Source organism: Babylonia areolata, chromosome 25 (genome assembly GCF_041734735.1).
Source record: "Babylonia areolata isolate BAREFJ2019XMU chromosome 25, ASM4173473v1, whole genome shotgun sequence".
NCBI classification, from domain to species: domain Eukaryota; kingdom Metazoa; phylum Mollusca; class Gastropoda; order Neogastropoda; family Buccinidae; genus Babylonia; species Babylonia areolata.
In genome coordinates, this window is record NC_134900.1 from 11017656 (window position 1) to 11042081 (window position 24426).

General features: G+C 41.3%; 1 protein-coding gene across 1 annotated transcript in view; it reads right to left on the reverse strand.

The window, feature by feature from the left end:
• LOC143300037 (uncharacterized) overlaps window positions 1–24426 on the reverse strand; it is a 64819-nt gene that overhangs the window by 20831 nt on the left and 19562 nt on the right. The window contains exons 9-16 of the mRNA XM_076613594.1: window positions 22654–22808; window positions 21482–21621; window positions 18098–18290; window positions 17347–17489; window positions 15901–16096; window positions 8304–8374; window positions 3464–3649; window positions 1983–2123 (exon numbers count right to left, since the gene is read on the reverse strand). Coding sequence (XP_076469709.1) covers window positions 1983–2123; window positions 3464–3649; window positions 8304–8374; window positions 15901–16096; window positions 17347–17489; window positions 18098–18290; window positions 21482–21621; window positions 22654–22808 — 1225 coding nt within the window. The remainder of the gene's footprint in view (window positions 1–1982; window positions 2124–3463; window positions 3650–8303; window positions 8375–15900; window positions 16097–17346; window positions 17490–18097; window positions 18291–21481; window positions 21622–22653; window positions 22809–24426) is intronic.

Sequence of the window (24426 nt, forward strand, 5' to 3'; positions counted from 1 at the left end):
GCACACAGCAGCAGTGACAAACATCTGACACCGTGCACACAGCAGCAGTGACAATCATCTGACGCTGTGCACACAGCAGCAGTGATAAACATCTGACGCTGTGCACACAGCAGCAGTGATAAACATCTGACACTGTGCACACAGCAGCAGTGACAAACATCTGACACCGTGCACACAGCAGCAGTGACAATCATCTGACGCTGTGCACACAGCAGCAGTGATAAAACATCTGACACAGTGCACACAGCAGCAGTGACAAACATCTGACACTGTGCACACAGCAGCAGTGACAAACATCTGACACCGTGCACACAGCAGCAGTGACAAACATCTGACACCGTGCACACAGCAGCAGTGATAAAACATCTGACACCGTGCACACAGCAGCAGTGATAAAACATCTGACACCGTGCACACAGCAGCAGTGACAAACATCTGACACCGTGCACACAGCAGCAGTGACAAACATCTGACACAGTGCACACAGCAGCAGTGACAAACATCTGACACTGTGCACACAGCAGCAGTGACAAACATCTGACACCGTGCACACAGCAGCAGTGACAATCATCTGACACCGTGCACACAGCAGCAGTGACAATCATCTGACGCTGTGCACACAGCAGCAGTGACAAACATCTGACACAGTGCACACAGCAGCAGTGACAATCATCTGACACTGTGCACACAGCAGCAGTGACAAACATCTGACACAGTGCACACAGCAGCAGTGACAATCATCTGACACTGTGCACACAGCAGCAGTGAGAAAAGAAATGTGCAAACAACAAATTAACTTTTATTCCAGACAGGCATAAGCCTTTTAATCCTGAATATGCCACACACAGTATACAGACAGCACAGAACAAACACATGGTTGCCTTTTTTTTTTCTAAACCCTTTTACTGCCAAACCAGCCTTTATGCAGCAGCTAGGTAGAGGACCCATGTCACTGAAGGGTGACCAGATCATGGGTCTGTTATCCATGAACCTACCGCTCTTTACGGGTAGGATTGGCCATATTTCCTACACACCACAGGGGGAGTCCTCGGCTAGTCTTAGACACCATATTTTCTGTGTTTATAGCACAAGGGAATTTTGAACTCCAAATTGGCTGGCAGTGAAAGGGTTAAATGTGATGAAGCATATGAAAACCCGGTTAAAGTCAGAGTTTATCATTTTTGACATTTATGTACTTTCAGAAAGTTTAAAAATCACAGGCTAACATACAAAAAAACAAACAAAACAGAAATGATCTGTCTGTCATAATTGTTTTTCTATAATTTCTTCAAAGCTGGCGTGCCTGAAAAGAATAAATGGGGAAATCAGCTCATGAAAATAACCATACATCTGCTAGTTTGTAACTTTAGAACAGGAATTATCTTGAGCATGTATGCGGTGTCGAAAGATTCAAAATCAAGTAAACTATAAATTTCTATACGAAAAAGGCACAGGGAATTTCTTTCTTTTTTTTTTTCTTTTTTTTTGTTTTTTGTCTGTACTCAAAGGAAGTCAAAAATGGCAAGTGGAGGAGTGACGTCATGCCACAAGAGAGCAGTCAATGGCGACAGTGAACGTTCAGTTGAAAGGCAAAGGCAGCAAATGTGTATGAACAAAAAATTATTTCCCGAAATGCTGATGAATCTTTTGAACTTCTGTACAGAAATGAATGAGTGTGTGAAGGTGCGTTTGTTGTGCCAGTGCATGTTTGTGTCTACAAGTGTACATACAAAAGAAACAGAACTGGAGGAAACTGGGAAGGAGTATAATAAGAGACATATCAAAAAATAATTATAATAATAACACTAAAATGAAAACATGCTAAAGCACTAATTATCTCCCCTTCTACAGATAAATACATGACCCGAAAACAAAAACAAAAACAAAAAAAAGGAGCAGATAACTAACCATCACTACACACTGCCTCTCCCCCCTCCCCCCACCCTCTCCCCTACCCCCCACACCCACACCCACACACTGACCAAAGAGCTGGAAGAGTCAGAGCGATGAAGGCCATCCAGCATGGGAGACTCTGTCCTTGACCATGGGGTCACAGACCTTGGGGTCCCGACGACGGCCGCTCGTTTACGTGCCTCTCGTCTCTGCTGGAGGCGCTCTTGTAGCTTGGAGGAAGAGAAAGAAATCTTGATGAAGTCAACTCTTAAGCACTCTAGGTCAGCACAATATAAAAAAGAACTGTTGGCAATATTTCTCCCCAAGTCTGTGGGTTAGTGTGTCAAAGCCTGGGTTTCTGCTAAATGGTTTTCCTGTCCATCATCCTGCATACATATCCCCATCGCCGACATATACGTACACACACACAAAAAAACAACTTTTTTCTTCAGTTTCAGTTTCTCACGTAGGATTCACTATGTTGGGACAAATCCATATACGCTACACCACATCTACAAGTTCTGAAACTCTCAAACTCACTCACGCACTGATAGTAATTTTAGTTCATACTGGAAAGGGATAAGCTGTTGAGAATCATTCAGTGGGGGAAAAGGTAGGTCTTCAGACTGGATTTGAAAGACGGCAGCGAAGAATTTTCATTATTATTATTGCTCAGTTGCTCATTCGTTTTTCAATCGGATTTGTTGATGAGCATTTGTCTTTTAAACGTTATAATGACCTTACTGATTATTTTCCTTTTTATAATGTTTGACACATCCACACACCGCATACACACACTTGCAGGCACACACACGTACACACGCGCACACACACACACCAACGCATGCACATGTACACACACGCATGTGTGCATGCGCTCACACGCACACACACATAACACACAGTTGTTTCACTCTATCTCATAATGTAAATACTATCTTACCGGAATGTTTTTCTTTTTACATATTAACTGATGTGTGCATGGTGATCAGTGAAGGGTGAGTCAGTTATTCGTTTTTTCCCTTTGATATTAGCTGACAGGGCGTATCAAGTGAGCTGAAAGAGATGTTTTGGAGGAAGTGGAGGAGGCGGCGGGTTGGCGTTGTTGAGAGGGCCAGGAGTAGAGGGCCCAGAGTGTCCACGAATCGAATGCGATCGTGCCTTAATTTTAGCGCGATCGCCCAATCGAGCTATATAATTATGTGACCTGGTTGGAGACATAATTTGACAAGAAACAAGAATGCCAGAGTATCGACAGACAGAAAATACACAAAAAAAACTTAGCTGTATGAAGAGCACAGGAACAGGAGTCATGATGGCTGCCGGAAAAAGAGGACGCTAGTCAGGGGGCGTGGGGTGGGGGGCCAAAGAGGAGGTTACCTACTTCCGGGAGGTTATCGGCCGTAGCTACTTTCGTTTTCTCCGCATAGGCGGATAGTAGTTTGCACAGGACAGGAATGTCAGACCCCTGCCGGAGTCTGCACTAGTTGGGTCACGGTTAAGTACGTGTAATTAAATTTCTGATTCGGTTGCAGCAGACAATAAAGTATTTTGAAATGAACTGATTTACCAAAGATCTCTGGTTTCCTTGTTCAGCGGCGGCCCTGTCCTGGGCTGCGCGGGACTGGCTCTCAGCATCCTTCAGCATCTGAACCACCGCCTCCGTCTCAAAGCTGCGGTCCGTCTGGCGCTGGCGCCGCACCTCCAGCCGCTGCATGACCTCCGACCTTTGACGTTCCATGTCCTCGTTCAGTTTCTGTCAACATGGGTGCATCGTTTGTGTATGATTCGTGATACTTTGGTGGGTTTTTTTTTTTTGTTTGTTTGTTTTTGTCAAATTCAACTACTGACTACTGATGTGCTGTTTCCTTGTTCACTTTTTTTTGTCAAAGTTTCCCTGAGATGTGTTATTTGTGTTTGATATATTTTCTTTGAGATTATATGTAAAAAAAAAATTTTTTTTAAAGTTTTATCTAACAACAGCTCTGCCCACTGACATGGCATGTTCTTCTTTATTTTTTTTTTGTCCAAATTTCCTTTGATACATCATTCGTGTGTACAATTTGTTTGTTTTTTTGGGTTTGTTTTTATCTATCTAATGACACCCATGCTTGCTAATATGCTATGTTCTTGTCCATTTTCTTTCAAGGGTTCCTGTGATACATCATTTTCGTAAAATCTTTTCTTTCTTTTTTTTTTTTTTTTTCTTATTTCAAAGACACCTCCACTGGCTGATGTGCCATGTTCTTATTTATCTTCTACCTGCATTTCCCTTGGTATATCAGTAATGTACAATTAATTTTCTCTCATTTTTTTCTATTTCTAGATAATTCAGTGTTGGATCTGCCTCTTAAAGATCCTCCTTCATTTTCTGCAGAAAACTTCTCCTCCTCTTCTTCTGCGTTCGTATGCACACGAGTGGGCTTTTACGTGTATGACCGTTTTTACCCCGCCATGTAGGCAGCCATACTCCGTTTTCGGGGGTGTGCATGCTGGGTATGTTCTTGTTTCCATAACCCACTGAACGCCAACATGGATTACAGGATCTTTAACGTGCGTATTTGATCTTCTGCTTGCATATACACACGAAGGAGGTTCAGGCACTAAGCAGGTCTGCACATATGTTGACCTGGAAGATCGGAAAAATCTGCACCCTTTACCCACCAGGCGCCGTCACCGTGATTCAAACCTGGGACCCTCAGATTGACAGTCCAACGCTTTAACCACTCAGCTATTGCGCCCGTCTGCAGAAAACAAATCCCAGGAATACCCAACTCATTTATGGTTGTTGACCAGTTTTATGGACACTTTCTGGGCTGAATAACCAACAGCCAAATAATGATAAGTGACCCTTGTAACTCACATTCTGTAGTCCTCCTCCTAAATGGTGAGTACAGTAGCTTATTGGTGCTTTTTTTTTTTTTTTTTTTTTTTTTTTTCAATCACAAGTTTACTTCATATCATTTATGATGGTAGACAAAGATTACACCAAAATTATAGAAACAATAAAGTTGAATTTAAAATCATATTGAAAAATATGAAAAATAATAACATCTATATAACAATAATAATAATAGCAACAACAATACATGGCACTTGTAGAGCACATTTCTTTCAAAAGAAGCTGACTGTACATGCACACACACACACACACACACTATGACGTCAGGGAAGATGGTCGTGGCCGTCATGCAGTGGACCACCACTGGAGAAAAAACTGGTACAACAATGACAGGCCAACAAGCAACTACTGCATCTACTGATGAAGTGCTGACATTGTAGATCTTGCAGGCAATATTGTATTGAGTTAACGCGCATTAACTGTATTATATATTTTGGGTTATTTTCTTTCTCTTTTTCTTTTTTTTCATTGTCTAATGCCAAAAACAACTTTAAAGATATTATCATGGAACCTTAAGGGTTATAAAGAGACAATTGACGGACTTCAGATAAATAAATTAGTTGAACCCGATGTTTCACGGGATTTCAAAGAATATGACATACTTTTTTTTCAAGAAACGCACGTGAATAAAGAAAGTGCACATGATATATATCTTCCAGAATTCTCACCAGGAATTCACTATGTACGACAAAAACAGAGTAAAGCAGCAAGTTCATCTGATGGTATATCGGTATATATCAAAGAAAATATCCGAGGATACGTCAAAATTCTACCATATAGTAACAGTGATCTAGTATGGTTAATGATACCTGGGACCAACAATGACAATGATATTTACATTGGATGTGTATATATCCCACCACAAACATCGTCATTTGGTCGGGACAACACCGCGAGCATATGGGACAAGATAGAGGACAGCGTGGGACAATTAACACTAAAAGGAAATGTTATATTGTGTGGTGATTTTAACTCACTCAGTATGGCCAGTCCTCTCTTCTCCTCTACACAGACCCCTCGGATGTCCAGTGGGTGTCTGAATGACCCAACCTTTAGCTTCCGTCGTCAGGATTGTGGTACTCTTTGTCAACATTCACGTCTTCAGTATGAGAGCCTTCCGCTTGCAATATTTTGATGATGGTAACTGGGGTGAAACGCTGTTAACGTCGTCTCTTTCGCCGTTCGTATGGAGAGAGTTAATGCACGAACTGCGCAAGTTACTGATTACATTAAGATGGATTCTGATAACAATGTATGTAATTTACCAAGTACTTATTCATTTGACACAGAGTGTGATAGAAATTCCATTAACTCTTTGATACAAAGAACTGGCAGAAGATTGATATCAATGTGCATTGACAATGATCTGTGCATCCTTAATGGAAGAACACTGGGTGATCTTCATGGGCGTTTCACATGCTATAATCAGCATGGTAGCAGTGTTGTAGATTATTTTATTTGCTCTAAGGCAATTTCTCAGGAAATATTACACATGAAAGTTCACTCTCTTACAAAATTTTCTGATCATTGCCAACTAGAATTAAAATTATTTATGACTGGATTATGGAGACAAAAACAAAATATAGTAGATAAATCTCATGATAGAAGTTTACTTAAAAATACATTTAAACAAAACTATATTGATAAAAAATACATTTGGGATCAATATTCATCAGCAGCATATGTCAAAGCTTTAGGTTTACCATGGATACAGGAACAATTACACAATATATATAACAAACTGAGCAGTCAAACTGTTAATCAATCTATCATTAATGATATCGAAGTGAATGACGTTGTTAATGAATTCACACAAATAATGACGTCAGCTGCGAATGTTAGTCTAAGAACAGAATGTAGATTTCATAAGCAAAAACGCAGAAGAAATAAAAAATGGTTTGACTGAGACTGTTATCAACACAGGAGAGACATTACCCAACAATTCACAACACTTCATCTACTAGAATCCTATGTCTTTTATATGCAGATGATTTAGTTATCTTATCATTATCTAAAGACGGTTTGCAACAAAAGCTTAACATTTTACACTCTTACTGCAGTCAATGGGGCTTACGTTTGAATAGAGAAAAGACAAAAGTAATCGTTTTTTCAAAAACTGTCCCTAAAATACCCCTACATTTTAAATGTGGAGAGGACATAATTGAAACAGCAGAAGAATATAAATATCTAGGGGTTATATTTCATAGAAATGGCAACTTAAGTCGAGCACAAGGTCATCTTAAAAATCAAGCAAATAAGGCTCTACATGTGCTACTCAGAACATTTTGTAATACAAATATGAATATAGATATCATGTGTCAGTTATATGATGCTTTGATAACGCCTATTTCAACATATGGAGCAGAAGTCTGGTTCCCATATGATGTTACAGGAAATGTATCGTTTTAATTTATTCGAATTATTCAGTAATTGTCTTTTCAACAAATTTCCACATGAAAGACTTCATGTCAAGTTTTGTAAGCAGTTGCTTGGTGTACATAAAAGAGCAATGATTCTCCCCGTTTTAGGAGAATTAGGAAGATTTCCTATTAGCCTAAAAATAATATGTCAAGTTATTGGCTATTGGATACACATATTAGAGCTTCCTCAAAATTCACTTGTATACACAACATATAACTGCATGTATCGTCAAACAAGTGAAAATGTTCTGTGGGTACTTTTCATAAGAAATGTATTAACTAGCACTGGATTAGATCATGTTTGGAAAAATCAGTTCACTTTTAGTGTTAAAAGATTAAAGCATGCTGTATCCAAGAAGCTTGAAAATGAATATATAAAATTTTGGAAACAGAAACATGACAGTTCATCTAAATTAGCATTTTACAAGAACGCTGTGACAATTTATAAAATTGAACCATATTTAAAGAATACAGCAAATACAAAACACAGGAAAGCACTGACCATGTTACGAATCAGCGCCCATGACTTACAAATCGAACAGGGAAGATATAAAAATACACCGAAAGAACAAAGACTGTGTGATACTTGTAACAGTTTAGAAGATGAGATTCACCTTTTAGACAATTGTGTAAAATACAATACTTACAGACACAGATTCCTACTCGATATATGTCATCCAAATGCAAAGCCTAGTGAATTGATCCTTCTAACAGAAATACAGCCAAGGCTGGCGAAATTTGTTCATGAATGTTTCTCTTCTTAATATGCTCATGTTTATGTTTCATTGTGTCTTATAAACTTTAAGGTTTTATGACAATAAAAAGTATACTATTCTATTCTATTCTATTCACACACACGCATGCACACTCACACACACACATACAGAGACACACACACTCTCTCTCTCTCACACACACACATACAGAAACACACAGACACACACTCGCACACTAACTACACTACACACTGGCATGAATAGATTTTTTTTTTTTTTTTTTTTAAATGTTGAGCATTTTATCAAGAGATCTAGAGTACAGCAGAATCGTCACCCAAAGAGAGACGCGACACCGACACCGACACCCAGTACCTTTTTCTTGGCAGCAAACTGTTCCTCCAGGTCTCGCAGCATTGCCTCCGGATCCAGACCCTCCCGCTGGGCTGTGGAAAGGGGGAAGAAACGGTAAAAAAGATCAGTTTCAGTTCCAGTAGCTCAAGGAGGCGTCACTGCGTTCAGACAAATCCATATACGCTACACCACATCTGCCAAGCAGATGCCTGACCAGCAGCGTAACCCAACGCGCTTAGTCAGGCCTTGAGAAAAAAAAAAGTGAATAAATAATAGATAAGCTTACATAAATAAATAAATAAATACAACAACAAAAACAAACAACAACAGCAACACATTAAACTGCATAAATCAGTGTAAACAAAGCGCTTGTTTGTTACAAGTTGTAGCCGTATCTTACATAAATAAATAAATAATAATTATGATATAAAAAAAAAAAGGTAGTAGTAATGAAAATAATAATAAAATAATAATAATAAATAAATAAATAAGACAACAATGATGATAAATAAGCAAATAAATGTAAAACATGAAGACACACATTCACACATACACCCACACATGCATAACAGATATGCACCAAACACGCAGTTTCAATAAAAAAAAAAAAAAGATCAAAGGTCCCAAAGCCTTTTACGGTCATCAGGGGGTAGTGAATTTCATATCTGCTGTGTCAAGGGCTCGGCATCGGAAGGCTAGTTCCCATCCTTCCTTTCAGGAAAGGATTTTTTTTTTTTTTTTTTTTCGGAGGAAGCAGGGAGGAGGAGGAATTTTGTTTAATGTCCTGTCACACATATCGGTGATTGAAGACATTTTGTTAAAGTATTTACGAATACATCTGAGTATTATCGGTTAGAAGGGGTGGGAGATGTGGATGAATGGAGGGTTGGGGGAAACTGGGCAAATGAGGGTAAAAATGTGGGTGAAATTTGGAAAAAACAAAACCAAAAAAAACTCTAAATACAGTTACAGGAAATTACTTAAAGGACTTCGTAAAAGAGAAGTCGTTAAACTGACAAGCGAAACAACCGATAATGAATGCAAAAAGTCAAAAACATCAACGTTCTCAGTCACTTGTGAAGACACACTTTCGTGTACAAAAGGAAGCAGGGAGAAAGCTTCTAACAGAAATGTTCATGCAGTGGAGAAATTTGTTTTTGAAACCTTAAAGTGCAGTTCTGGATTACTGTCAATCATGAATGTTGTACCTCGGAGGATAATAATTGTTTATGTATGAAGGGGTTTTCTGTTTTATATGTGTGAGTATGATCATTTCTCTGTGTGTGTGTGTGTGTGTGTGTGTGAGTGCGAATGCACTTGTACATGCGCAGTCATGACTTGCTGATTCTTTATAAATTAAAGAAATAATTGATACTCACAGAATGATGATGGTTGTCATGATGACAGTATTACTACATTATTGTAACAATCTATGTAAAGCAAAATAAACTGCTGATACTGATGTTATGTATGGCTGTCACGATGATACTAATGCCTTTCTCGGTTGTCATTTTCAGTGTTGAAAACAAAATAAACAACTGATATCAAAAAAAGAACAATGATGATGGTGGTGGTGTTGGTGATGACTTGTCATGAGATAATAATGAACTTTTTTTTCTTTCTGTGCTTATATGATTGAATCTGTGTTTCTCTGGAGGTGGTCTGTTCCCACTACACAAGCAATCAACAGTGCAAAGGACACCCTCCTCCCAACCCTACGACAACTCTTCATCTATGACACACAAAAAGTGGTCCAGCTTTTAACATAACTCCCACATATAGCATCACTCCTCTTTCTTAGAAATTTTTATTTCTGAAGAGGGAAATATTATAGGAACAAAATCATGAAAAACTGAAAACACGTTATTTCAACATCACACAACATGCATGCCAGTATGAGTATTGTGTACATGTGCAAGCACAAGTACTTATACCGATATGCACATGTGTCAAAAATTCTGCTGTATCTGTGTTTGTGTAAGATTTTCAATTCATATTTGTACCTTTCCCTGTACTACCCCCCCCCCTCCCAACCCCCCATCCCCTCTCCCCCTCCAACATTCCCTGTGCACTTGGTAATAAAGACATACTCTAATTCTTACATAGCTTCAGTTTTGTACACACTCACACACATAACATCACCCCTCTCTTTTAACTCACTCCGGACGATGGAACGCTACAGCGTTCTTGACATAAAGTAGCGCTCCGGACGACGGAACGCTATAGCGGTTTCAACAATTAAAACTTTTTTTCCATGTTTTCCTCATGGGGTAGCATAACATTCGCCGCTACACCAGGCATTGGGAACGTGTCAAGGGTCGAATGGAAAGTTTCTTAATGAGATTCCGTAACAACATACTCCACAGGGAGGTCAGGGACCCCACACGACAAGCTAATCTGCATATGTATCGAAAATGGCGTCGTATGCGATACAAGGGGAAATTTTTGGAGCAAACTAGATCACAACAGCGGCTTTTACCGCTGCTGAAGTGATTGAAATGCTTCAAACTGAAGGTTTCGACATCGACGAGGTTGATGAAGACGTTGAATAAAGGATCTGCAGTGAATAAAGCTACCAGTAAAAAGGTACAGATAGTGACTCAGCTTCTGAGAGCAGTGAAGAGGGAGGGGGGTGGGCGTTAACACAATGTGAGGAGAGGGGTCAGTGGGTCAAGTACAGTGAGTTTCATTCAGTTACTTTATGTTTTGTATTTTTTTGTGATTTTTTTTTTCCCTAACCCTAACAAATGGATCATCTGAAGGGAAAAGCAAGGGAGAAAACTATTCGTCCGGAGTGAGTTAACTCTCTCCATACGAACGGCGAAAGAGACGACGTTAACAGCGTTTCACCCCAATTACCATCACCTAAATATTGCAAGCGGAAGGCTCTTATACTGAAGAGGTGAATGTTGACAAAGAATACCACAATTCTGATGACGGAAGCTAAAGGTTGGGTCATTCAGACACCCACTGGACATCCGAGGGGTCTGTGTAGAGGAGAAGAGAGGACTGGCCGTACTGAGTGAGTTAAAATGTTCACTTCAGGAGAAAAAAAAGGGAGGACAGAAAAGAAATGACCTGAACATCACATAGCAATATAGACTGGCTTCAGTCTGATACATCAGTCAGAACAGAACAAGACAAGACACAGCAAGACAGGTGTGGTGACAGGCACTGCACACAGTGTGTGTGTGTTTAGACACCACTCAGATCATCACCTCTTGTGTCTTGTGTGTGTGTGCACGCTCTATGTATGCATGTGTAGGGCATATTTTGTGCCGTGTGTGTGTGTGTGTGTGATCACTTGAAGCATCACTTCAAATAACATCAACTACTTAGTAACTTTTTTGTCTCTTTTTTTTTTTTTTTTCAAATAGTTCAGTTTCATTTTGTATGAATTTTAAGTAGCAAGAAAAAATAGATTTTTTTTTTTTTTTTTTTTTTTTAATGAAAACCTATTGTCTTGATCCGTTTGATGATTAATGGGGAATTAATAAGTGTGAAATTCGGGCTGCTCTCCCCAGGAAGAGCGCGTTGCTACACTACAGTGCCACCTTTTTTTTCTTTTTTTCTTTTTTTTTTTGTATTTTTTCCTGCGTGCAGCTTTATTTGTTTTTCCTATCAAAGCGGATTTTTTCTACAGAATTTTGCCAGGGACAACCCGTTTGTTGCTGTGGGTTCTTTTATGTGCGCTAAGTGCATGCTGCACACGGGACCTCGGTTCATCATCTCATCTGACCACCACCACTCAAGGTCTAGTGGAGGGGGAGAAAATATCGGCAGCTAAGCCGTGATTCCAACCAGCGCGCTCAGATTCTCTTGCTTCCTGGGCGGACGCGTTACCTCTAGGCCATCACTCCACTAAACAGGGGTAAGTTGAAACTGAATGTGCATCGTTGGCATACCGTGATGTGTGCATATGTGTGTGGTGAGTGTTGTGTAGTGTGTGATGTATTGGTGTGTTCTTTCTTTAATGTTTTTTTTTCTTACTTTGAGCGATATTCGACATGTTATGTGTGTGTGTGTGTTGGGTGTGTGAGACGGGGTTGGGACGGAGTTTTAAGGGGGATGTACAGAGACAGGATACACTATAACAATGGAATAAGCAATTCACAAACATCTGTGAAACAGCAACTGTCAACATGAACAACAACAAAAGTAAAATCAAGTATCGGTAGAGCGCACCACAGAAACAGTCCTGTTGGACTATATTTGTGTGTGTGTGTGTGTGTGTGTGTGTGTGTGAAGATAAATCAGTGTTTTGAGAGTTTGGTTAGGTGTCTGTGAAGGGTTATGCACTCAAGTTTTCATTAAGAGTTGTTGTGATTCATGTTTGGTTTCAGTTTGGTTTTGAGATGGAAAAGCACTGTGTAGCAAGGATTTAGTGGTATTAGTAAGTAAAGAGAATGGTCCTAGATGATGACAAACCTACCTTGTATGTATGTACCTGGGTGCATGTGTATGTGAGAATGCTTATGCCAGTGTATGAGTGTTTGTGCCTGAGTGTGTGTGACGGTGTGTGTGTATGTGTGTGTGTGTGTGTCTGTGTGTGCATATGTATGCATGTGTATCACAGAGAGAGAGAGAGATTAAAAGGTGTGTGTTTGCATCAAAAGATTACTTGATTATATCAGGGCAGATGAAAAGGTTATGCAGAAGACTCCCGCAGAAAGAAAGAATCCCCCATGAGCTGTAGGTACAAACTGACACCTGTGCTTTACAGATGCACACATACACTGGCATGGTTAGGAAACATCACTTGAAAGCCTAGTCCCTTAATCTTTTTTTTTTTTTTTCTTTTTTTTTTTCTTTTTTTTCACATTTGCTGAAGAGGACAGATCATTGTCCAATTCATTCAGAAACACACACACACACACACACTCATCATCCTCTCTCTCTCTCTCTCTCTCTCTCATGCTCGCACACACTCACTCTGTCTTTCACACAAGCATTCAAACAATTAAAATGCACACACACATACACACATGCACACAATACATGCACACACAGAGGTTCATAAACACACATTCACACATACACACTCACACACACACATAAATACTCACAGACACACACACTCACACACACACACACACAAACACATAAATACTCACACATGCATGCACACACACACACACACACACACACACTCACACACACATAAATACTCATACATGTGCACACACACACACACACATAAACACACACACTCACACACACATAAATACTCACACACGTGCACACACACACACACACACACACACACGCACACACACACGCTACCCTCAGGATTTCTGTAACTGAACAACAAAACACACACTCTTAACACACTACACAGCATGAGAAATGAGTGAACAACACCAACGATCAATACTGTGTGTGAAAGTCCTCAAAAGACACGCAGATCTTTGCTATCACTCCAGTCAATCAGTGAAAGTCAGTGAGAGAAGTGACGGGCGCAATAGCCAAGTGGTTAAAGCATTGGACTGTCAATCTGAGGGTCCCGGGTTCGAATCTCTGTAACAGCGCCTGGTGGGTAAAGGGTGGAGATTTTTCCGATCTCCCAGGTCAACATATGTGCAGACCTGCTAGTGCCTGAACCCCCTTCGTGTGTATACGGCAAGCAGAAGATCAAATACGCACGTTAAAAATCCCGTAATCCATGTCAGCGTTCGGTGGGTTATGGAAACAAGAACATACCCAGCATGCACACTCCCGAAAACGGAGTATGGCTGCCTACATGGTGGAGTAAAAACAGTCATACACGTAAAAGCCCACTCGTGTACATATGAGTGAACGTGGGAGTTGCAGCCCACGAACGCAGAAGAAGGAGAAGTGAGAGAAGTGATACAGCACACATCACACCATGATACCTGCCAGTCTGCCGCCGGACACTCCCGCTACACAGGCAAAGCGCCAGAAGCAAAAAAAAAAAAAAAGGGGGGGGGGGGGCGGTTGCATATACGTTACAAAAGACATTTGCTGAAAACTGCGCACAAAACGGGTAAAAAAGCAGTTTACTTTAAAATACATAGTCATTTTGCTTGAAGCTGACCACAAAATGCAAATGAAAATTCTTCTTCTTCTTGTTCGTTTTCTTCTTCTTCTCCTGCTTCTTCTTGTCATTATTATTATTATTATTATTATCATCATCATCATTATCATTATTATTATTATCAGGACAAAACGGAGGCTGGGGGAACATTTTCTGCAAAGTGGACTCGCATCACAAATCAAACACAACCTTATTATATAATCAAACACAACCTTATTATAATCATACACAATCTTATTATAATCATACACAATCTTATTATATCTAAGCACTTAAACTTTGTAGAGTTCTTGACAATATTTTGCTCCTTTGTAAAGGATTTTTTTTTGTTTGTTTTTTTTGTTCCAGTGTAAGTTTAACCAAGTGCTCCCGAACAGGAACAGTTTTAGAACTTAAATCCTTAGTACGAAATGGAAAAATTGTCTTTCTTTCAAGAGCTTGACATACGACAGGTTTCTGGCTGACTGGTTTCATTATGAACAACCTAAAAAAAAAAGAAAATATGCAACATGATTAAAAGCACCGGTCGATTCATCTGTACATCGTCTCCCTTCGCTACCATGTATTAGTATCTCCCTTGTGCTTGAGCAGCGCTGTTATCTGCACGTTTTGTTGTTGTTGTTGTTGGGGTTTTTTGGGTTACTGGTTTTTTTTTACAGAGGTAATCCCTTTCTTGCTTATTTCACTTTTTATTATTTGACAAAGTTTACAACAATTTCATCCAAAAATGAACTGGACTTTGAACTGAATGTTAAAATATTCATTCATTTACCTGAACAACAACCGTCTATCCAAAAATGAACTGGACTTTGAACTGAATGTTAATATTCATTCATTTACCTGAACAACAACCGTCTACCTGAAGATCTAGTCATCAGCGCCATCCATATGTAATATGCAGCTTCTGTTCATACGTGTTTGTGTGTGTGTGTGTGTGTGTGTGTGTGTACATGTGTGTGTGTGTGTGTGTGTACAGTGTGTGCATGTGTGAGTATGTACAAGTTTTTATATTGATATGCACTTGTATGTATCCTAATTTCTACTGTATCTGTGTTTGTGTATGATTTTTGATTTATGTTCATATCTTGTTATGTACTATCCCCGCCCCCCCCACCCCTCTCCCCCCAATATTCCTTGTGACCCTGGTACACTTGGTAACAAAGACATATTCTATTCTATTCTATTCTGTTCTTTTTATGTTTGGGGTTTTTCTTGTTGTTGTTGTTTGTTTTTGGTTTGTTTTTTTTGGTTTTTTTAACAATGCATTTCTCACCTAAACAGTATCACAACTATGTTGATTCTCTTTCTCTCATTTTTTCTTTCTTTTCTTAATCCTCTACACTACTTTGTTTTTTTGTTTCTTAGTTTGTATGTTTGTTGTTTGTTGTTTGTGGGGTTTTTTTTTTCCTTTCTTGTCATTGTTTCTGAACATACACACACAAAAGTTAACGTTTACTCTGATTGCACTGAACCCCCCCAAAAATATATATATATATCGATAATTATAACAAATTACATAAAACACTGAATAAAACCAAAGCAGCATGCGCTTCCTCCACTCACCCTTCTCCAGAGCAGCCTTCTTCTGCTGCATGAACTCCTCCTGCAGCTTGGCCTCGGACGCCTGGCGGTCGGAAAGGGAGACCACCTCCCCGGACATGTCCTCCACGCTGAAGGCCAGGGCGCTCAGGGATTCGAACCACCCCTCCCGGCTGGCCACCCGCTGGGCCTTGCGCATCTCCTTCAGCTCCTCCTCCGTCTGAGCACAGACATGAAAAGGAAATTTTCTTCCTAAAATTACGTTTAAGTAACGTACTTACCGTGAACCGCTAGTGCAGACTCCGGCAGGGGTCTGATTCATGTCCTGTGCAAACTACTACCCGCCTATGTGGAGAAAACGAAAGTAGCTACGGCCAATAACCTCCCAAAGTAGGTTACCTCCCCTGTGCATCCCTGACTAGCGCCCTCTTTTTCCGGCAGCCATCTTGACTCCTGATCCTGTGCTCTTTATACGGCTAATTTTTTTTTGTATTTCTGTCTGTCTATCGATTCTTTGACGCTCATGTTTCAATTTTTCACAGTTCAGGGTCAGCACCATTGTCTGTTCTTTATCTATGACTTAACTTCTTTTTCCCAGCTACAATTTGTCTTGGCGCTGCAAGAAACAGGCATCACGCAGTCTCCACTCTGGGAGAGACAAATTCACTCTGGCTCCATAACTAAGCCATTATTGTTGTCAGTAGGAGACTCAGTTGGTGGTGTCCTAAGGACGTTGAATCAGAACAAGTGCTACCGAACACCACCAAAGTGACTCAGCAGCAGTGCAGGGTCTCCTCCTTGGTGTGTGTGGCCTCCTGGCGACCTAACATCGACACTGGGACTGCAAGAGATGAACCTGGGGTGTGGTCGTGTATCGGGGAACTCGGAATGAGCGGTGTGGGAGTAACGCCACCGAAACGGCGCAGATGATGGGGCAGCAGAAAAAAAGAACAGAAAAGAAAGAAGCAGGCATCACCCAGCAGCGCCTACCGCCCCATTCCAGATGACTTCTTCTTCTTCTGCTTTCGTGGGCTGCAACTCCCACGTTCGTATGTACGTAAGTGGGCTTTTACGTGCATGACTGTTTTTACCCCGCCATATAGGCAGCCATAGTCAGCTTTCAGGGGTGTGCATGCTGGGTATGTTCTTGTTTCCATAACCCACCGAGCACTGACATGGATAACAGGATCTTTTATGTGCGTTATTTGATCTGCTTGCGTATACACACGAAGGGGGTTCAGGCACTAAGCAGGTCTGCACATGATTATGTTGACCTGGGAGACTGGAAAAAATCTCCACCCTTTACCCTCCAGGCGCCGTCACTGAGATTCGAACCCAGGACCCTCAGATTGAAAGTCCAACGCTTTAACTACTCGGCTATTGCACCCATCAAATCATACTCCAAATTCATTGTAGTTTTGTTTCCATTCCATTTTGCAGTGTGTGTGTGTGTGTGTGCAGCGTGTTAACCTTGGTGAAGATGGACTCCTGCTGGGTGTTGAAGACTATCATCTGCCGCTCCTGCAGGCTGGCCAGGGTGATGACACACAGCTCCTCCCACACTGCTGCCTCTGTGCTGTCCCCCCGCAGCTTGGCCAGCTGACGACGCTCCACTGACACACACACACACACACACACACACACACATGTGTAGATATATGCACACATACAGAGATGTACAGATATAAACACACACACACACACACACACACACACATGTGTGCACACACACACACATAGATGTACAGTTATAATACACACATATGCACATGCATACACACACACACACACAAATTCGTGTTCATGCAAACATGCAGTGAGGGTCTAAAACAAGCACACACACACACACACACACACACACTAAAACTCAAACACACACACACGCACACACACACACACTAAAACTCACACACACACACACACACACATACTTTCAAACACACACACACACTCTGACTCACACACACACACACAAATATACTCAAATATATGCTCGAACACATACACACACATACACACACACACACCTATACTGAAACTCACACACACACAAACACATTTGCACACACACTGAAACTCAAAACACGCACACACACACACACACACTCAAACTAAAACTCGCACAAAACACCCACTCACAACACACCCCATCCCCCCCAATCACCCCCACACTCCCCCCCAGTCCCCTCCCATCCCCCACCCCCAACCCCCTCCTACTCACACTCCAGCTTGAGGGCCAGAGCCTGTCCCAGGATGTCCTGCTGGGCCTGCCATCGCTGCACAGCTTTCTGCGTCACTTTCTGGCGCCGCTTGGCTGGGAGGTTCGGGTCCTCCAGCGCCGCCACCTTCTTGGCCGACTCTTTCTTCCAGGCAGCGTACTCCTTCTCCGAACGGGTCATCCTGAGTCGCAGTTCCTGTGGGAGGGGGTGGGAAAAAGAAAGTTCTGGTTTCAGTTTCGGTGACAAGACACATGCGGACTAATCTCTGTGGATCTGCTGCACCACAAGTTTGGTTTCAGTTTTGTTCTCAAAACGCATGTGGATTAATCTCCATGTATCTGCTTACACCACAAGTTTCATTTCAGTTTTGTTCTCAAAACGCATGTGGATTAATCTCTGTATATCTGCGACACCACAAGTTTCGTTTCAGTTTTGTTCTCAAAACGCATGTGGATTAATCTCTATATATCTGCGACACCACAAGTTTCGTTTCAGTTTTGTTCTCAAAACACATGCAGACTCATCTCTGTAGATCTGCTGCACAAGTTTGGTTTCAGTTTCGGTGACAAGACACATGCGGACAAATCTCTGTGGATCTGCTGCACAAGTTTGGTTTCAGTTTCGGTGACAAGACATGAGGACTAATCTCTGTGGATCTGCTGCACCACAAGTTTTGTTTCAGTTTTGTTCTCAAAACGCATGTGGATTAATCTCTGTATATCTGCGACACCACAAGTTTCGTTTCAGTTTTGTTCTCAAAACACATGCAGACTCATCTCTGTAGATCTGCTGCACGACAAGTTTGGTTTCAGTTTCGGTGACAAGACACATGTAGACTAATCTCTGTGGATCTGCTGCACCACAAGTTTGGTTTCAGTTTCGGTGACAAGACATGAGGACTAATCTCTGTGGATCTGCTGCACCACAAGTTTGGTTTCAGTTTCGGTGACAAGACATGAGGACTAATCTCTGTGGATCTGCTGCACCACAAGTTTGGTTTCAGTTTCGGTGACAAGACATGAGGACTAATCTCTGTGAATCTGCTGCACCACAAGTTTGGTTTCAGTTTTGGCAACAAGATATGAGGACTAATCTCTGTGAATCTGCTGCACCACAAGTTTGGTTTCAGTTTCGGTGACAAGACACATGTAGACTAATCTCTGTCGATCTGCTGCACCACAAGTTTGGTTTCATTTTCGGTGACAAGATACATGTGGACTAATCTCTGTGGATCTGCTACACCACATCTGTTGTGTTTTGTTGTTGTTTGGTTTTTTTAAAGGTAAAGGTGGGGGAGGGGCACATTAGTTATTCGGATGAAGTGATAAACTGAGGTCCCGTGTGCAGCATGCACTTTGCACACATAATAAGAGAACCCACAGCAACAAATGGGTTGTCCCTGGCAAAAATGTTGAAGAAGAAGGAAAAATCCACCTCAATACACATGCGAACGACACAGGAAACGAATGATGAGCACCTAGGGGCAGTTTTTTTTTTTTTACTTGGTTCTACCCTGGCAGGCAGCTTGTTTTTTTGGGGGGGGATGCTGAACTGAAGAAATATTCACCAGCATGGGTCTCTGCTGATGGTTTCTCATTAACCCATTCAATCCTGAGGAGTTTACAGGCTTCCGTGCCATATTGATACAGAATATATATATATACTCATTCGGATGAGACGATAAACCGAGGTCCCGTGTGCAGCATGCACTTAGCGCACGTAAAAGAACCCACGGCAACAAAAGGGTTGTTCCTGGCAAAATTCTGTAGAAAAATCCACCGCGATAGGAAAAACAAATAAAACTGCACGCAGGAAAAAATACAAAAAAATGGGTGGCGCTGTAGTGTAGCGACGCGCTCTCCATGGGGAGAGCAGCCCGAATTTCACACAGAGAAATCTGTTGTGATAAAAAGAAATACAAATACAAATATATACTGTTTTCCCTTCAAATTACGTGTGGACACATCCGTAAGTACTGGAGAAGTTAGTTTCCTTTTCTTTTGCGGTCCAAGCATGTGTAGGAAATTGACACCCGATTAAATGATATGAATACTGATGCGACGGGCGCAACAGCCAAGTGGTTAAAGCGTTGGACTTTCAATCTGAGGGTCCCGGGTTCGAATCACAGTGACGGTGCCTGGTGGGTAAAGGGTGGAGATTTTTACGATCTCCCAGGTCAACATATGTGTAGACCTTCTAGTGCCTGAACCCCCTTCGTGTGTAAACGCAGGCAGAAGATCAAAATATGCACGTTAAAGATCCTGTAATCCATGTCGGCATTCGGTGGGTTATGGAAACAAAAACATACCCAGCATGCACACCCCCGAAAACAGAGCATGGCTGCCTACATGGCGGGGTAAAAACGGTCATGCACGTAAAAGCCCACTCGCGTACATGCGAGTGTACGTGGGAGTTGCAGCCCACGAAAGCAGAAGAAGAAGAAGAATACTGAAGACAGAGCAGTGTTCCGGTGCAGGGGCTCAGAGAGTTAATAAAGTCTTTGTGCATGATGTAACTGTAATTGTGCTTTTTCAGGATTTTTTTTTTTGTTTTTGTTTTTGTTTTTTGCTTAATTTGTTTGTTTTTACAGGTTCTATGTGACTGACAGTGTTTTCAGCCATGATACGGCCCTGAGCGGTCTGTTGGGGTATAAGTAGCAAAAGATGGAAGATGCCATCCGCAAATCTGACAAACAGTGAAAGACAGAGTAAAAAAAAAAAAAAATTTTTAAACCAACAGAAGTACCCCATCCATAAATCTGACAAGCAGTGAACGATAGAGTAAAAAAAAAATAAAAAAAAAATAAAAATTTAACCAACAGGACCCCATCCATAAATCTGACAAGCAATCAAAGACAGAGCGAAAAAAAAACAACCCCCCAAAAAAACCAGTATCAGTATCAGTAACTCAAGGAGGCGTCACTGCATTCGGAAAAATCCATATACACTACACCACATCTGCTAAGCAGCTGCCTGACCAGCAGCGTAACTCAACACGCTTTGAGAGAAAATAAAAAGTTAAACAAATATATAAGTAAAAAACCAATAGGCCTAGTTTGCATCAGTTTGACATGGTACAGTATATGACACCAAAATATAAGTAGATGAAAAAAAAAAAAAATTTTCACTTTCTCCACACGAACGGCGAAAGAGACGACGTTAACAGCGTTTCACCCCAATTACCATCATCAAAATATTGCAAGCGGAAGGCTCTTATACTGAAGAGGTGAATGTTGACAAAGAATACCACAATTCTGACAACAGAAGCTAAACGTTGGGTCATTCAGACACCCACTGGACATCCGAGGGGTCTGTGTAGAGGAGAAGAGAGGACTGGCCGTACTGAGTGAGTTAAATAATAAAACAACAGAAGACAAAACTGCGTACCTCATCGGACAAGGCCTTGAGCTTCTTGGCGCCGTCCGTGTCGCGCCGACACCTGGCCAGCAGCAGCTGCAGCGTGTCCCTCTCTGCTGCCTGGTGTTTGTCGAAGGCCATCAGCACCCCTTCCTGGAGCTGCTGCATGTCTGCACGCACCACAGAATGTTGTTTCTTCTTTTCAACGGGGAGGGTTTGCAGACACCACTTCCATCTGATTTTTGTGGAGGTTTCCCCGTGTTTTTTTTTGTTTTTTGTTTTTTAGTGAGAACCATGTGCGCATGCATGTCTCCATTTCCTGTTTTTGTTTTTCCTGGTCACTGAAAAGCTAAATTTTTATCGTGGAAATTGCTCTTCTTCTTCTTCTTCTGCGTTCTTGGGCTGCAATTCCCACGTTCACTCGTATGTACACGAGTGGGCTTTTACGTGTATGACCGTTTTTACCCTGCCATGTAGGCAGCCATACTCCGTTTTCGGGGGTGTGCATGCTGGGAATGTTCTTGTTTCCATAACCCACCGAATGCTGACATGGATTACAGGATCTTTAACGTGCGTATTTGATCTTCTGCGTGCGTATACACACGAAGGAGGTTCAGGCACTAGCAGGTCTGCACATATGTTGACCTGGGAGATCGTAAAAATCTCCACCCTTCACCCACCAGGCGCCGTCACCGTGATTCGAACCCGGGACCCTCAGATTGACAGTCCAACGGTTTAACCACTTGGCTATTGCGCCCGTCGTTGCTGTTCTCACAAAAGGATTGAGAACATTTTTGAAGACTATTTTTGTAAGTTTACAAGATATATTTGGGTTTATTATTAAACCCATTATTTGCTTCAATCTTCTACGTTGACTTTGAGCGTGTTTCTTGTCACATTTCTGCTATTACATATTCAAACTGATCCATTCATAAACTCTGCCGAAAAGTTGTCCGAAAACAGGCAATGCAAACTCGGTAGTTATGGTGGTGGGCTGCCCATGACATCATATGACCTACTTCTCTCTCTGCAGGCGACAAAAGCAGGCCTGCAAGCCCTCCTTTTTATCAATTTTTATACAATGCCCTTAATACTCAAATAATATACAAATGCAGGAACATGAAAACTGTGGTAATGAAACAAACTTCAAAGACAGAGCAAAGCTCAGGCACAGGGATGAACACGTTAAAACGGACACTGACCACTGGCCAGAGTGTTTTCAGGGACGTCCTCTTCCACGATGGGCATCAGCTTGTCCTCCCCTGCGGGTTCTTGTCGTCCCTCCAGAACCTGGCGCCGTCTCTGCATCAGCCTCTCTTTGGCCAGCTGCCTCTGCCGGTCTCGCTCCCTCAGCAGGCTGCAAACGTTTTAGAATTCTGCTCGTTATTCACCAGGTAGAAGGAAATAATCCGTCTGCAGGCTGCAAACGTTTTGAAATCCCATTCATTATTCACCAGGTAGAAGGATATTCCCTCTGCAGGCTGCAAACGTTTTGAAATTCTGTTCATTATTCACCAGGTAGAAGGAAATAATCCCACTGCAGGCTGCAAACGTTTTGAAATTCCGTTCATTATTCACCAGGTAGAAGGAAATAATCCCACTGCAGGCTGCAAACGTTTTGAAATCCCGTTCATTATTCACCAGGTAGAAGGACATAATCCTCCTGCAGGCTGCAAATGTTTTGAAATTCCATTCATTATTCACCAGGTTGAGGTAAATAATTCCTCTGCAGGCTGCAAACATTTTGAAATACTGTTCATTATTCACAAGATAGAGGTAAATAATCCTTCTGCAAGCTGCAAATGTTTTGAAATTCCGTTCATTATTCACCAGGTAGAAGGACATAATCCTCCTGCAGGCTGCAAATGTTTTGAAATTCCATTCATTATTCACCAGGTTGAGGTAAATAATTCCTCTGCAGGCTGCAAACGTTTTGAAATCCCGTTCATTATTCACCAGGTAGAAGGAAATAATCCCTCTGCAGGCTGCAAACGTTTTGAAATCCCGTTCATTATTCACCAGGTAGAGGTAAATAATTCCTCTGCAGGCTGCAAATGTTTTGAAATTCCGTTCATTATTCACCAGGTAGAAGGAAATAATTCCTCTGCAGGCTGCAAACGTTTTGAAATTTCGTTCATTATTCACCAGGTTGAGGTAAATAATTCCTCTGCAGGCTGCAAACATTTTGAAATTCCGTTCATTATTCACCAGGTAGAAGGAAATAATCCCTCTACAGGCTGCAAACGTTTTGAAATCCCGTAGAGGTAAATAATTCCTCTGCAGGCTGCAAATGTTTTGAAATTTCGTTCATTATTCACCAGGTTGAGGTAAATAATTCCTCTGCAGGCTGCAAACATTTTGAAATACTGTTCATTATTCACAAGATAGAGGTAAATAATCCTTCTGCAAGCTGCAAACGTTTTGAAATTCCGTTCATTATTCACCAGGTAGAAGGAAATAATCCCTCTGCAGGCTGCAAACGTTTTGAAATCCCGTTCATTATTCACCAGATATAGGTAAATAATTCCTCTGCATCCTCCCGAACCCAAACCAAAAAGAAATAGGGATGCTGTCTAAACAGTCCCTCTGATATGTATTCTTACTGCTTGAAAAAAAAAAAAAAAAAGAATGATAGTAAAAATATCTTAAATACTGGAGAAATTGCTTATCAGGACAAAACTTAGTATTTGCTTATATGTCTTGATGGATGTGTTTTCATATGTGGCCACAATACTGGGGGGGAAAAAGAGAGAAGAGAGAAAGAAAGAGAAGAAGGAGGAAGGACAGTATGAGTATCAGTAGCTCAAGGAGGCATCAATGCGTTCGGTCAAATCCATATACGCTACACCACATCTGCCAAGCAGATGCCTGACCAGCAGCGTAACCCAACGCGCTTAGTCAGGCCTTGAGAAAAAAAATATATATGTAATATAAATAAATAAATAAAAATTCAAAAATAAATAAATAAATAAGGA